General features: G+C 34.7%; 1 protein-coding gene across 2 annotated transcripts in view; it reads right to left on the bottom strand.

The window, feature by feature from the left end:
• Positions 1–3,553: 3,553 nt before the first annotated feature.
• ANTXR2 (ANTXR cell adhesion molecule 2) overlaps positions 3,554–17,243 on the bottom strand; it is a 138,811-nt gene continuing 125,121 nt past the window's right edge. For both annotated transcript variants that reach the window (XM_070612721.1, XM_008518531.2), the window contains exon 17: positions 3,554–5,465. In XM_070612721.1, the coding sequence (XP_070468822.1) occupies positions 5,427–5,465 (39 nt within the window). In that variant the 3' untranslated portion in view covers positions 3,554–5,426. The remainder of the gene's footprint in view (positions 5,466–17,243) is intronic.

The following is a 17,243-nucleotide window of genomic DNA, read 5'->3' as shown; positions in this document are numbered from 1 at the left end:
CAAAGCATGAGGAGAGGTTCCACGCCCTTTGAACTTTGCACATGATATAACAATTCCCTTTTGCCATCATGTATGACTTTGAAAGCTCTCAGTCCCTTTGCTTTGCATCTAAATTGTTTAAAATCACCTTGCCTTTTAGTGCATAAAGGCAATGCACATCTTTTCTTTTCTATAGTCTGCATTCTAGAAGATTAACTCTTGAAATTTCTAATCAATTAAAATCTACTTAACTGTATATTTTAACAACTTTTACAATCTATTTTGGATTATCCATCGACATTTACAATCTTGCAAATATAATTCATCTAAGATACAAATAAATTTACCATAATTAGGAGACAATGCTAAGGGTTCTCTATTTTGAATTCTTACTTTCACGGTTTTCTCTCACAATAAGATGATGGTAACTTTGTGCAAGGTTAACAGTTCTAACATACTACATATCCTAAACTGTGTTCAAATTACTATGGAAAATGCCCTTCATTGAATACTTGCTATGAGGAACATAGGCATAGTTATTGTCAATTATGATTTTTTTCCCCAATTTTAACTAAGGAAAGAAAAGTTTAATAATTTAAATTTCTGCAGTGTACAAAGTAACTCAATCATTAAAACTGGCAGCATAAATATCTCATAACAATTTCTGTGCATTTTTATATATGCCTTTGAGACACTTGCTAAGACTGTAAAGTCAGACTGAAATACACGAATATATTTCCCAATATTTTACTCATCTTTTGAGAGGTTTCATCACATATAAACTTTATTATCAGTTGCCTCTTTGACAAATTCTAGTTATAAGAAATTAACTGAGAAATTACTCTATTATGGCTAATTATCAAATTATGTACTAGAGCTAAATGTCTTTTTTGTAACTAAATGGCAGTTTACAGAGCTAAAATTACTGTGTTCTACAAATAAAGCCAGCCATTAAAAATTAGAGATACATAAATAGTAAAACCTCCAATAGGCCCATACTTTCACAGAAATGTTGTCAGAGCTGGAAGGAACTTTAGATATCTTCAGTCATCTCAGCCTATGGTGGAGAAGCTGATCTGTTCAATTTCAGCGAGCTAGTTGCGGCTAGGTCTATGGTCTCCGTTCTCCATCACCTGATTCCTAAGTCAAGACAATTTGTGATGCATCACATTGAGTCTCTCTCTCTTTCACACATTCACACACTTCCCTGTAATATAGTTCTTGCAAAGCAATCTGAACAAGCACATTTTAATATACATTTGCATCTTAGACTGTCTATGTTCTTATCAGCATTTTCTTTGGGCAGAAGAGCACAAAAATAAAGTACGTTAAAAAAAACCAACCTTTCTTGACTGAATTAGCTTCTAGTAAGTGTAGAAATATACCCAAACTAAAGTGTTCTCAGAAATATGCCATAGAAATTCACTAAGCAAAATACTAATCTAACTCTGAGATTAGAGCACATGGCTGCACTCACTTCATTACCTGCAGCGAACATTCTCCAGACTCACCTGCTTGTTTCTTTCCTTAAACATACAACAGATGTACCAGAGTGATTCTATCATTCTGGGTTATATATTTCCTTTCATATTAAAATAAAAAATGTACATATTTCTCTCCTGTGCACATACACCCACCAAAATTTTCCAGTAGCAATAAAACACTTATAAACTTCCTAAAGGAATAGGATACGGTACAAAATCTAGTAAAAGTTAAACACAAGGCTTTGCAATGGAGGAGGAAGTTACAATACTTCTAAATGTAACCTAATTATATTTTTCCCTCTTAAAATTAAAAAATAATGCGAGCTGATAAGTCAAAAAACATTTTAGACGGGGCCAGCCCAGTGATGCAGTCGTTAAGTTTGCGCACTCTGCTTCAGTGGCCCAGGGTTTGCTGGTTCAAATCCTGGGTGCGGACCTATGCACCACTTATCAAGTTATATTGTGGCAGGCATACTGCATATAAAATAGAGGAAGATGGGCATAGCTGTTGGCTCAGGACCAGTCTTCCTCAGCAAAAAGAGGAGGATTGGCAGCGGATGTTAGCTCAGGGCTAATCTTCCTCAAAAAAAAAAAAAAATTTTAGACACTATGGGCCATAATATAGATTGTTTTAATTTTAAAAATAAACTAATAAATTGCCTCTGAGCAGTAAAACAATGGTCAGTGATATTTAGATAACAAACTTATTAAGTTCACAGAGCCATCTAGATCTTATACGCAGTAAGGATTTATTAGAAAATCAAATATTGAATAATTTGTGAAGTGGTTAGAATAAAGTTCAAGAGAAATATAAGCAAATCATTTCTTCTCCAACAATTTGAAATATAGGAGGTTTAAACCTTACATATTTTTGTCAAAATAGTAATTATCCATAGATGACAGATGCTGCTCCCTACTTAATGGAGGGTCTCAAATCTTACTCTGCATCTCATTGGGAAGGAAATATAAAATTTTAAAATAGAATTAACTCAGGGGAAGGCATCAGTGCTGCAACTCTTAGCACCAAATGTTTTTTCTTGGAGCACCAAATGCTTTAGGGAAAACATTCCAAGTATCAAAGTTTTCAGATAGATAAATATTTATGGATCAAATCCATAAAGAACAGACATTGTTATGAAATATATATAGATGCCTTCAAAACTTTCTTTCCAGGCAGAGTAGACACATAAGTTAGGAGTCATTTCCCACTTAATTGTTTTTGCAACCTTATGCAACACAAATGGATTATGGATAAAAACTTGTTTATTCACAGAAAGTAGATCTTGACTGACATCATGTCCAAAAAATTTAAAAGGAATTATTTCTCTCTATAAAATATAAAATGTTATTAAACTTATAGAAATGGCTTTATTCTAACTTTTACTCTCCTGGTTGAAAAGTGTAGAGGTTTTTAATTTAATCCTTTGGTGAGAAAACAGTACTCTTTAAAGCAAATTCTTCTCATTTGCTGGTTAGCATAATCAGAGAAAATCATAACACGGATCTGGTTCATATCTTTAAGTGCTATGCAGTTCCTTCTGTCTTTGAACTTTATGAATGGTACACTTTTAGTCTACACATAGACCATTGCCTCTCCCTCTTCGTTGAGCGCTCCTCATAGTGAACTGGAAATCCACTTGCCTTACAATCTACAGAAAGCCATTTTGCCAGTTAAGGGCAGAGGTCCACTAACATTAATCTGTAGCAAAACGCAAGTGTCATACAAACGCCCTACGATACTAGACAAATTCAAAGTAACTACCAAAGAAACGGCCCTAGATTCTGTAGTATCCTTGATGCCCAGAAATACCATTTAGGGGTGTGCACTGGTCAGAAAGGAAGTGCCAATTTAAGGAAACAGCAATAGGCCCTGTCCCAGATGCAGAGGTCTACAAGAACTCATTGGGTGTCCATCAGACTTCCAAGTCACATTTGTACACGTGGATAATTACTGCCAACAGTATTATTTGTGAACATAAGGGATATTTTGAAACTGAATACAATTCTTCCCTGAAACTAACCAGGACAATCATATATTCAACCTAACAAGCCTTGAGTTTATGTGAGCTTAAAGAAAATGGTAGCAGAGGCACAGGTAAAATTTTATTTATGCATATGTAGACACATGACTTTGGATCCAGCCAGCCAGTGACATAAATAAACTTGAGCAAAAGATTCAAGCTAGAGGATATATATATATGCATATATATATTTGTGTGTGTGAGTAAGGCTTCTTGGAGCAGTGCCACAAATCTGGACACCAACCAACAGAATCACTTCCGTCCTTTGAAATTTCCATTAAGAGCACAATGGGGGTAATTATATTGGGATGCTCCAAATCGCTCTTTCCATCGGGTGCATTCACATGCCCGCCAAACATGAAATGTTCGCCTTCTCTCTTCCAATGTGATGGTTGTTGAACTTATTTTTAGTGTCATTTGATAAGCCTTTGTGCTCGCAGAGAGACATCCCACTGACCCAGCCACTGGTCATTGTCTAGACCAGTTCACATCAAAGCAGGCGCGCTTTGTCAGGTTTCGAGACGAATATCCATTTCGCATCTGAAGTACAGTATCGAAAGTGACTAGATCATTTGAGCTTTTTTCTTCAGCTGCTGCCTTCTTCCTCCCCCACAGTGCTTCCGCTCACGCTAACATAATTTGGCATCGTCGACGTGACACGATGGTGGTTTTTCTAAAAAACTACAATACATACATTTTCGATGTTGTGTGGTGGCCGAGCCTCCTGAAAATTTCATTTACAAATTGATGAGAGGAGGTCTTTTTTTCCTCTCCTGAATCATAACCAAGGTAGAGTGCCCCTCAAAATCCAAGTAATGCGCATACAGTAATAGGTCATTCAATGTCAAAAGGCATAAAAAAGATGAGCAAAATCTTCACAGGCTGCTGCTTGCTGTTGCCTTTAATTATATTAATTAAACTTTGAAATTTTCATGCAAAGAGAGTTGCTGGCTTGTGACGCTGAAGAGCCCCTGGAGACTTGGAGGAAGAAAAAACCCTGAGCGGAAGCTTTGTGGTTACTGCTTCCCTTAAATTAAAAACAAAACAAACTCCTAGGTATGTTTACAGATACTAATGCTTTATGCACTACTAAACCCCACGCATAAAAAGAGGGGTAAATCTACCAATCACAGGGACAAGTTCTCAAATCCTGAGTCTCTTAAACTCCACTTAAGATCGCTGGTTAGAAGCCGTCTTCCTGTGGAATAACGCTCTATTAATTTTCTTCTTTTCCCGAGTGCATAATGAAAGAAAGGTGTCTTCAAGAACTAAAGGGCAAAATCTTGCTTGCTACCAATACCTTGAGGCATCCTGTCTACATTTTGTCATGCGTGTGCACTTTGCAGTGCTAGAATGACAAGATTTTCCAGTCAGAAGCTTTCCGTAAGGCACATTGTGGTAGGGGACTTGGAAGGATTTTGTGATCTGACACAGCTCTAAGGCAATGGACTCCTTTATTTGCTTAGCCTGGTGGGAAATTTCATACTCTGCCTGTGGCTAACCATCTTGCCATGTAACAACACAAGTGCCATGTTTCCATGTTAAACACTCCTCTCTCCATTAAAGATCCATGATGGCCAGTTGTTTTGTGGTCCCTGTTCTGATATCACCTTCATGCTGTTTTTGCTTTTTCCTCTTCTACACATTCAAACAAACTTTCCTGTGTAAACCGTAGCATGTAGATTAATGTTCCTTTTTATTTTCAGTGTCATGAATCATGAGTTACCACTGGGTTTCATCAACGCCCATGTAGATGGCAGAACAAGTGTTTGAAAATGTTTGGTGCAAGCAAAGCAGAAGGCAGAGAAAACATTTCCTGACTGAGAGGAATAAAGCTGCTCTTCCAAAAACTTCTGAAATGCACTTTCTTTTTCATTTGGTTGGAAATCAGCAGTGTGAATATGTACCATCTTCATACCTTCTTAGTCTTCCTGATTTCCTTTTACTGAGACGGAACTCGGGAGAAATTTATGCACCGGCCCTAGGAAAGAAACAAATTGTTATTGAAATATTAAAGTAAGTATATAAAAGCATAAGAACACTCTCAGTTTTCCTACCATGATATAATAAACGATTACCTAAGGTAAAGTCATTCATAAGATGAAGGGCGTAAGTTTTTTTCCTTTGAGTCAAAGCATGATGTTTCATTCAGCTCTTTTCCATAGCAAGTTCACCTACACAATGGTAGGGCAAAATTAGAGTGGAAAAAACTCTATGGAAATTAGAACTATGTTATTGCTGTTTAAAGTATATAGTGTTACTATCCCAGAAATAAAAATATCAAGCCATCACCTTACATGTTTCTTTGTATAATGACCTATAATGAAAGTATTTCTTCATGCAATCTGGTGCTTCTAAAATGTATACATAAGGAGCACATTTAAGACACAGAAAGAGATTGAGGATAAGCAGTCAGGGAGAAAGGGAAGAGATGCCATCTCTTTGTGATTCTGTTTTATAAAAGGCTTTTGCAAGAGACTTACTAAAGATCTTGTTCAGTGTTGACCATTTCTCACAACTGCACACCACCATGCACTCTCCAAATAGTGACTATTTATTTGCATTGCACATTTCCAAAGAGACTTTGCCATTTCAATTCTTTAGCAGTTCAATGAAGGTTGTGGAGACACATTGTTTCATATGTAATTATAAATAAGCCAAGAATCATTTGAAAATAAAGTTTCCAATTAGTGATAAAAGATCCCCCTCCTTTCTTCCCCTTGGTATTGCACTGTTGATGTACTATACTACATGGATCATGTCCAGATCCCTCAATAGGCCAAAAGCTAGCATCCTGCTTTCTAATTCAGGGTAAATACTATCATCCTATTGAGATTTTTCTGTATCTCATAATACCAGCTCTCTAATTTTAGATGTAAGAACTTCTCTATTTTCCTCTAAATGTGAACAATAAATTTGTTTTAAATATTCAATACATGGTAATATTCAAAAGGAACAACAAATATTGTTGGAGAAGAAAGCTTAAAACAGAAAAACAGGATTTTGTTCATGTTCTTCTTAAATATGACTGCTCAATAAACTTGAAAATTTCAGAAATTAATGAATAAACAGAAAAGCATAAAAGCAAACTAGTTTCCATTAGCTTTTGCCTAACAGGCAAACATTCATCAAATTATCTGTCTTCTAAGTAATTTTGGAGGCAACATTATTAGTACAATTGTCAATTTTATTACTTATTTTGTGCCTAATGTCTACAAATAATATCTGTGCAAAAGGAAGGGAGAGAAAAGCAGAAAGAAAACCATTTTAGAAAGAGGTCACAATTCCTTGGTAATGCAATTGTCACAGGTCAAGTAGTCAGACTGTACTTTCGTATTATCTAGAACCCTCAAACAAGATTTTTAGAATGAACATTAAGTGAAAAGATGCTCTTCTCCAGCTTTGCTAAATATGACACCAAATGCCAAGAAAACACTGAAAATGTTATTTTCATGACATATCTCTTTTCTAAACATGTTTTTCAAGGGCAGCAGGTAGGAAAATGGCATAATTAAATATTTCAGCAAAACAATAAAGCAGAGTTTCTAAGCTACAATACTGTAACTTTTTATGCAATAAAATAGATTTTAGCTATGCATATTAAAACAGTGATAAACATTAAAAATATTATCTTCTGGCAATTTTCCAGAATCAAACAAATATATGAGAAATGACATTATGACAGCAAACATATGAATTAATGACACCTTTTTCTTGTATATTTATGAACTAAAAAAGTAAAAATTTTCTCTCTTTTGAATAATTTTGAAAAGAAGTTGTCATGAATCTCTACTTTTGAGTTTCGTCACTACTTAACTGGTTTTAGATATAAGGCTCCTTCTCTGACCACTTCTGTTCTACACACAGGATTAATCTGGTGACTCTGATTCATTTACTTTAGGTAACTGGATAGTTGAAAAATCTATGGAGATTCATAGTTCACCTGAATTCTCAAAATCACTTCAACACCTAAATTATTCCAGACCTAAGTTATTTTCTATTTCATTTGCTGTGATTTAATTAAAGACAAGGAAACTCAAATGAAAAGAATTCTGAGATTTTGACCCTGAGGTCCTTACTTCAATTTTTCCAAAGCACAGGATTAGTATTGATCATCAGCTGCCAGCTGTCTATTGATTCAAGTATCAAAAAACAAAAAAAAACCCCTGCTAAATGCAATACAGACCCGTGTGTTTTAGCACACATCCATTAACAAAAACAACCAAATGTCTTCTCCCCTCCTGATCACGAACTCAGCATTTTTCACTTTTATCAAGAGCTGATAATGTCTCGGTGTACTTTTATTTTACAGAAATTTAAAGTTGGTAACTCGGAGGAGTTCTGTTCCAGAGTGACTTCCTCTGTTAAGCATTACCTAGGTCTCCCAGGCATGGAACTCCTTCCCTGAAAGATCTCATTGCATCTCCACTCCAGCCAAACCACATTAGTACACCACAGTTGTTTGCTCAAATATACAAAAGCGAAGACAATAATGGTTAAATCGGAGGGCTCTAAATCCTGAGTATGTACCTCAGCTCTGCCACTCATTAACTGTGTGGCCACGGGCAACATTAACTACCGAGTGCTTCCGTTTCTTCATCACAAAAATAAGGATTAAAAATTGGACCTATTCTTAGGACTATCACAGAGACGAAATCTGTTAATGTATATAAAGCACTTAGAACAGTACTTGGCATACAGCAAGTTCTCTATTAAAAACAGGCACTTATCCATTTTCCCTCTGCAATCTCATTGCACAGTATCTAACATAGAACAGACTTGTAATAAATACGGACTTAGAAATGAATGGATGGATGACGAATGTATAAATGAATGAATACATAACGACTTAAACCTCCATTGAGGGAGGAGCTGGACCTCAAAAATGGGAATATAGAATAAGTATGAATTTGAGAGAGAAAAAGAGGATTAGAAAGGAGAAAAATACAACAGTGGAAAAGGAGAGAAGAAAATATGCAGAAAAGAGAAGATAGTAGCCCCAAGGAGAAAAGATAGAAAAGCAACAATCAATAAAAAAAGAAACTATTGGCTAGGAGAAAGTAGTCCATCAGGCATCTCATTCCCAGGGGATTATTTTATGCTGGCTGCCACTCTACTTACCAGAATATTCTAAAATCAAGGCAACACACCCTGGTTGTAAGAGGCTGTGATTAGGTGTCTGTGGCCCTTTGAGTACTACTCAGTACCATCTTACAAAACCCATCATGATAGTGCTGATCATGTTTAAGGTCATGAATGTTTGGGCTGCCATTGATATCATGGCAAGCAGTCTATGCCAAAACACCACAGAGCAATGTTTAATTGTAGGAAATGGGATATCACAATGTTTACAGGACTTCATATCCTCATGCTGATAATGTCTACACAATAAAGGTATGTTATCAAGCTAACAAGCAAAGCAATATAAGACAGCTTGAACATACAACTCATCAAAGAATAGTATAGAACAGAAAATACTATTAGTTAATCGTGTTTATTTTTCTGAGAATATTTCATTTTAATGACAAAAGTACAAGTGCTGGAAATAAAAAGTTAATTAAATGGCTTAAAAGATTATTCAATGTAACCTAAATATATAAAAATATATAGAAATATATACTTATAATTTTAATACTTTATACTCAATGTAGGGATTAATACTAGTTTTAGGTAACAAGACAATACAGTCTTTAAAATAAACCACTAAGATGATAATATGCTAAAAGAGATGAACACAAGATTTCTGTAAGCAAGAGTTAAAATAAATGTGTAATATTACCCTTGTTGTATTTTACAAAATAATTCAAGAAATTTGAACTCAGGTGGCCTAAGTATTTATGAAACAATATAATGTGGTATTAGATTATGAATTATAATTATTAAGAAGAAATAATATTGATTTAATTTTCTCTATTTATTGAATTTTTAATTCAATATTTTTTGTAAATAATTTTCTTGACTTAAAGTCATGCATGTAAATAATGGATAAAATCAAAGCACACTGTCGGTGTGATGCCTCAGGCAACACCTGTACTATTTATTCAATTAGGCGATCAATACAATCTATTTGAATTTGTATCATGCTTCATAAGTCACTAGGTCATAAACTTCAACAATAACAACATATAGTCACTATAAAATTGAATTAAATTAATATCTTAGAAGTACATCCATTTAAAAATGAACTATGAATGTATTCCATTCTTTTGCCTTGGGAATATAGCATTCCTTGGATGCAATGAAATAATTGTTAAATTTATTCATTCTGTATGACATAAGAGATTAGGAGTGAAATTTCTTAAATATTTAAAGACATTAAAGTTAGGCAGAACAAACAGAATTTAACTACTGATTTTAGATTGTAGCCGGATATATTTAAAGCACATTAATTTCAAAAATGTGATTCGATATTGTCTGACTAGGTGATAGTTTACCTTCTCAATATATTAAACAGTCAGATAGGCAAGTTAATTGTAAACAAGAGTACTAGAGGCATGTTTACCAACTTAAAATAAAATATTTCGTAGCATATTAGAAATGTATTTGTATACTGACATCACTGTATTACGATCTCGGTATGACAACACTGCATTTGCCTAAGAAAAATTATGGCTTAAAAGGAATAAAACTGCCTTCCTTTTAATGTATACTGTCTTATGCAGCCTTATATTGATGAAATTACCTAATTAGCGAGCTTCTGTGACAAAAAAAAGAACGTTCATGCATTGCTTGTGGGAGTATAAGTTGGCCAAAACTATACGGTAAGCAATGTATATAATAATAGTCTTTAAAAGCTTATATTCCTTGACTCAGTAATTTCAAGCTGGGAAGTAAGCCCAATAAAATATCTAGACAAAGATTTTTAAATGTTTACCATGGGATTTTTATAATAATGAAAAATATAATTAGTCAATTTATATTTATTTCTGCCCAACAGAGAATAGTTATATTATGATTCATCCATCTAACTAAATATTATCTATCCATTAAAATAGAAAATTTTTAAAACATTTTTAACAATGTAGGGAAACTGCAGTGAAAAAAATGTCAAATTCTATATATACATAATTATAATTATGCAACAAAAGTCTAAAGAGTAAAAGACAAGACCAACAGACAGTACACCAACATACTATGAGTAATGAAATTGCATATGATTTCTTACATTCTATTTTATACCTTTTCTATATATGCATATCTTTGTTAGTTTAAAAAATAGTTTTCAAAGAGTAAATTTAATCAGCAAAATGCAATCCTTTCTAAACATCTGTATTTAAACGTTTTTAAAAGTCAGCCCAGGAACCTCTGACTACTCACTCTCTCTAATTACCAACTACCAACCATGCCAAAGTTTTTCAGCACTCAGTGCCCACATTGGTCAACTTGTTTACTGGGTTGTATTGTATAGTTAATATCCTGGTGAACCCACGTGAATGCAGTTCTACTCAAGAGTGCTTGGGTATGGTAGAAGCCAATGATTGATAAAGGTTATAATCCACAGTCAGCATTTTCATCTTTATGGTACACAATTCTAAGAGTTTCCATAAAATGCCTGTTCAAGCATCTGTCCAGGTCACAATCAGTGATCTTTCTTTTTTTTTATTCTTCTCCCCAAAGCCCCCCAGTATATAGTTGTAGATTCTAGTTATGAGTGCCTCTGGTTGTGCTATGTGGGACGCCACCTCATTGTGGCCTGATGAATGGTGCCATGCCTGCGCCCAGGATCCGAACTGGCGAAACCCTGGGCCACCGAAGTGGAGCACGCGAACTTAACCACTTGGCCACAAGGCTGGCCTCTCTAATTTTTTTAAATGTGCATACACGTGTGTGTGTGTGCATGTGTGTGCATGTACCTACCTATGTACCCAGCCCACCTCAAGCCCTGTCCATGCTGGAGTTGATTATATTTAAACAAGAATATAAGGGAAGCGCTTTAATTTTCATACCACATCAAACTTTCTAACCACATGCCCAGTATCTAGGGCATATATTTCCCTATTCAATCAACAATATAAAATATTTATACCTCAGGCATTTATCAGTGATAACTTTGGAATCCTTTCCCTCCAGATCAGTTGGCAAACTATCTTTGAGAGGGAAGTTCTACGTGAGATGCTAGCCATCTATTTCTCTAGGTCAGTGTTTGTTTTTCGTACCGCAGTCCATGAAGTCCTGTGGGTTCCACAAGGTGCCTCAGGGGCCACTGTGGCTGGAGTGGTGCACAAGAATAGAGCAAGCAGGCACACTGCAGGCCTCTCAATCCTAATTCGACCCAAGGGAGCTCCACTCTCACCTAGCCTTTAAAATTGCAATTCAGCACAGAATTTTGTTTTTGTTTGCATTAAAAATGTAGTTTGATAACTATTATTCAAGATATTCATGCCTATGTTAAGCCAGATTACCGGTAAACTATCTATCTACCTGGACCTGGTTTCTTTGCTTCTCTTTAGAAATGCCTTCCTAGATTTTTGACAATATTACAGCATTATTCAACTTTTGGTCATATGAAGAGAATTTTGCATTTTGGAAAATTGCTATTGAAGACACTGATACTAAAGGATCAATTCTTGGAGTTCAGAGCTAGCTAGGAAAAAGCCTGTCACTTCTGGTAAGCTCAGGTGCTTCCCTTTTATTATACAATGGCAACTATATAACTCAGACTTTCTCTTTGTGCGTTGACTTTTAAAAAGCTCAGATTTACAGGAGGTTCTAAAAGCAATTGCTACCCTTAGTGCACATGTTCTGATACAGCTATATCTTGACTTTGGCCCAGGATTATTTCTCTGTTTTGATTCTGAAGTTTTATTGTACATGTTTTTTTTCTCAATACTTCTTTAGAAGTAGACTAAGTATAAGTAAATTTAAACTAATATATATTTCTTTCTTAATTCTCAACTTTCTTAATCATAATGATTCCAAACTCATCTAAACCTTTGAAACCCTCCAATAAATGTAGTATCTCAATCTCTCCCTTATACAAAAAGATCATTATCATGTCTACTTCCCTCCTTTGTTGCCTTTTCTTAACATGGTAAGACTTAATGAAGTACTCTGCAGATAGCTGATATGAAATGAAGATTAATTGGAATTTAACCTGAACTAAGTTAACATAGATCATTAACGTTAACTTGAAGTTTATGCATGTAAGCATGTTGAAACTATACTATTCTTCATAAAATCCCAGACATTCTCCTACAAGAATAAATCCCCTAGGTCTAGAGACTGAATGCTTAACTTCATTTTCTTTGGCTGCTGGGAAAAATAAGCACAATATGATTCTTTATAAGCTGGAAATGTATTACTATCCCAATTCATCTCTTAGAGCAGAGCTCTGTGCAAAGCTTTCCTCCATTATCTACTTGCCCGCAGTAGAAGAAGAAGCAGAATGTACCCAGGATAAGTCACAAACAAAACTTTGGTCATAGCGAAGGCTAACTTCACCATTAGAATCTGTCAGCTTTAACTTTACTTAGGGTATTTCCAGGCAACAACAAGTACCTATTAGAGCAAGAAGTTCATTGACATTTCCCTGGAAATTGTTGTTGGCAATACCTTCTCTTGGGTCTCATAATAAGTAGGAATGGGAAGTTGATGCCAAAATAAAATTGTAGTGCTATGTTACTGCACGGCAGTTAATTAAACCAAGAGAAGAAAACAAGACAATAGTAGGATGTATTTGTTACTGGTTAATTATATAGACCCCAACCCTGTTGTAATATTTGAAGACTGATTTCACACATTCATTTTCACTGTAGCCAGTAAAAGCAGCATTACCCAGAGGAAGTGTCATGTTTCCCATCTCTTGAGCATTAAAATTCTGCTGGCATTAACACTTGTGAGCTCCTTTACTAGCTATCTGCACAGGAGATATTTCACTGCTAGAACCGTTATAGTATTATGTTCACCTCATAAATATCCATTGACAAGCTGAAGCATACAACTGCACTTTAGTTTAGACTTTTCAAACACAGGTAGCTGATTTATTTATATCTCCACCTCTAAAAAGAGTTTGCTAAACTTTCATGCTTTGTGCAAGAGTAAATGGTGATTCAAATTTAAAATTGTTTACAAAGTGCAGATACACATAGGAACAGACACAAGACAATTCAAGAGGTCGAGGGAATCACAAATATCTGGAAAGAATGTCGACTTGAGGATACAATAGGCTCTTTGAGTGGAGATTTTCTGTAGCAACTGGAGGTACAAGATTGAAGAGAGGGTACATACTATCATCTTTCTCTCCTATACATACATATATATATATATATATATATATATATATATATATATATATATATGAGAGAGAGAGAGATCTATCTATATATGTGAGATATGTGCAGAGATTTACATATAAAATATACATTATAGTAAAATACATATGAGAGAATCTGTGCTATTCTCTACTAAAAATAAAACTGCAAGATTTTGAGCTGAAATATAAATTCCACATACTCTTTTCTAATGGAAGCTCAACCTATAAATGTCCCATTTTACAGCGGAGACCACACAGCATATGGATATTCAGGAGATGTCATGAAGGGAAGTGCTGAGTGTGTCTGACAAATTTACCTTCAAATGCTTTTTTCCCTCTTCATTCTGTTATGGCACCAGCGAAATTTTAGTGACTCTACACACACTATTAACATTTATTTTGCAAATATCCAGGTCTCAGTTTTTCTTGAGATTCAGGCCTACAGTTGAAAGTTAATGAAATATCAAATCCATACCTCATAATAATAAGATATGAAATTGACCCCTCTAAGTTATTACTTGCAAGCAATATGTATATATATTGACAGTTCTCCAGAAATCATTGTTGGCAATACCTTCTCTTGGGTCTCATGTAAGTTGTAATGGGAAGTAGATGCCCAATATATATATGCCCAATATTTATATATATATGTAAAATCAGAACAGAATTTCATATATCTTTTTCATTGGTTAACATTGTTTTTGTTGGACACATCATAGGACGTATAGGAAAGATTTTCCTCCTTCTAATCTCAATTAGAGTAGCAATTATGTCTGAGGTCCTAAACCAATAGTAAAAAAAAAACTACTTAAAAATACAACTTAAAGCTATATAAAATCAGAAAATAAGTTTTGCACATGCACACTGTATCATTACTGGTATTTAAAAAAACATCAAAAACAACCCAAATACCCACCAGTAAGGGACAAGATGAATAAACTATAAGATGCAGACAGATAACTGAATATTATAAATAATATAACAGCTGTTAGAAAGAATGAGGAAGATCTGTATACACTATTGTGAAGTGATGACCAGGATTTATTAAGGGAAGGAAATCAAGGTTCATATAGTATACACACTATGCTATATTTTATATGACAAAGAAGGAAAATACACTGGAATTAATATATACTTATATTTTCAAAGAGAAAGAAAAAAATCAGTATTTGCTCTGAAAACAAAATTCACTACTGATAGGTGGAGGAGGGGCACAGAGTGGAGTGGCTGAGGATGTAAATGACATACCCTTAAATAGATCTTGTTATATGACATCAAATGCAACCATGTAAATATTTTTACATTTGCAAACAGAAAGTGGTGGGGGCTGGTGGTGGAGGCTTGGGCAGGATCCTGGTGGCTGGAGAGCAAAGAGAACTCCCCTGCAAGCCCAGAGCTCACAGGTGGGCTGTAAACAGAGAGTGAGAGAAAGAGAGCTCTGCTGAAGGAAAATCCCTGATCTTGCTCTCAAAATTTTTGAAGCCAGTTGTGAAATAAAAATAACTAAGATGGCAACAAACTGAGACCCAGCTCAACTATAAATTAGCGATGTGACAGAGTAAGTGGTATACATGTTTCTAGAGGTAAATATTATCTGGGTTAGTCTCTATTTTTTAATGTACAATGTCTAGCATAAAAATCACCAATTACGGTACACACAAAGAAGCAGGAAAACATGACCCATAACCAATGGAAAACACAGTCAATATAGGCAAATCCAGATAATAGACAAGGACTTTAACATAACTATGATAAAAAAATTAAAAGTTCTGGTGAGAAAAGTAGATAGCATGAATAAAATATGGTAAGTTTCAGCAGGAATATGGAAATTATAAATAAAACGAAAAAGCCACAGAGAAAAAAATGCAATATCAGAAATAAAGAATGTTTTGATTCATGTAAAAGTAGACTGGACATAGCAGAAGAAAAACTCACTGAGCTTGAAGGTAGGAGAATAGAAATTGTTCAAACTGAAAAACAAAGAGAAAAAAATAACTGAAAAGAATCTTAGACTTATGGAACAATATTTAATTGTCTGTTATATGAGTAATTGATGTCCCAGAAGGAGAGGAGAAAGAACGGAAAAGAAAATTTTAAAAAATAATGACTGAGAACTTCCTAGAAGAGATGAAAGGCATAAACCTACAGATCAAAGAAACTTAGTGAGCCTCAAGCAGGATAAATACATAGAAAATCATTATCAAGGAACATATAGTAAAACTTAAGAAAACCAAAGAATATCATAAAAGTATACCTCTCTGTCTCTCATCACCCACCCCCACCGAAGACGTTACACACAGAGAAAATGTCCACAAGCACAGCAGCCAACTTTTTACCAGAAACAATGGAAGACATGAGACCACAGAACTCTCCAAAATGCCAAATGGGGGGAGAATGAACCTAAATTTCCATATCCAGAAAAAACAACCTTCAAAAATGTAGGCAAAATAAAGACATTTTAAGACAAGCTAAACTGGACATAATTTATCTGCAACAGACTCCAACAACAAGTGCTAAAAGAAGTTCTCACAACTGAAGGAAAAGACACTAGATGGAAGTCTAGATCTGCAGGAAGAAATAAAGAGAAAGAGAAGAGCAAATATCTGAATAAACAAGAAACATAAACATATAAAAGAAATAAAATTTCTTTATGACACTGTTGATTACTTAAAGAAAAAATATATTATTGAATTCATAACATATGTAGAAGTAAAATGTATGACAGAGCACACAGAGGCGGGGGGGAAGGAAATTAGGTCACTGCAATGTTCACATATTGTTCTTTAGTGTAATATTTGATGAAAGATTGTAAAAAGTTAAAAAATATATTGTTATCTCTAGAGCAATCACTGAAAAACAGCACAGAAATATAGTTAAAAAGATGGAGAAACAGGGGGCTGGCCTGGTGGCATTGCGGTTAAGTTTGCATGCTCCACTTCAGTGGCCTGGGGTTTGTGACTTTGGATCCTGGGCATGGACCTGCACACTGCGCATCAAGCCATGCTGTGGTGGCGTCCCACATACAGAATAGTGAAAGATTGGCACAGATGTTAGCTCAGGGACAATCTTCCTCACTCCTCCCCCCAAAAAAAGAAAGAAAGAAAAGAAAAGGAGAAACAGGAGAACAAAGAATGGATAAGCCAAATATAAATCAAATACAGTAGACATAAGAATTGGAAATAAACTGAAACAAATGAATCGGATACATGATCACATCCAGAAAAGAACTATTTCAAGTGACCTAACACAATATTTTGTATGTCAACAACAGAATATAATCTAAGAATAAATAGACCAACAAAGAAATGTTTTACTTCATTCATCAGTCTTAATTTTACTAATACTATCTTATTACTAATTTGTAACTATACACATTATAGAATAGAGCAAATAAGTAAGTACTTTAATATTAAGGCCAAGATTTTTCATGTAAGAGAAAAGAAGTACAAGTATAAACTTAAAAATATTCACTAAAACTGTTTAATGATAAATTAGAATTGAAAATAT

The sequence above is a fragment of the Equus przewalskii genome, chromosome 3 (assembly GCF_037783145.1).
Source record: "Equus przewalskii isolate Varuska chromosome 3, EquPr2, whole genome shotgun sequence".
Taxonomy (NCBI): domain Eukaryota; kingdom Metazoa; phylum Chordata; class Mammalia; order Perissodactyla; family Equidae; genus Equus; species Equus przewalskii.
Note: the sequence above shows the minus strand (reverse complement) of the source record. Positions and strands in the feature narration are given on the sequence as shown.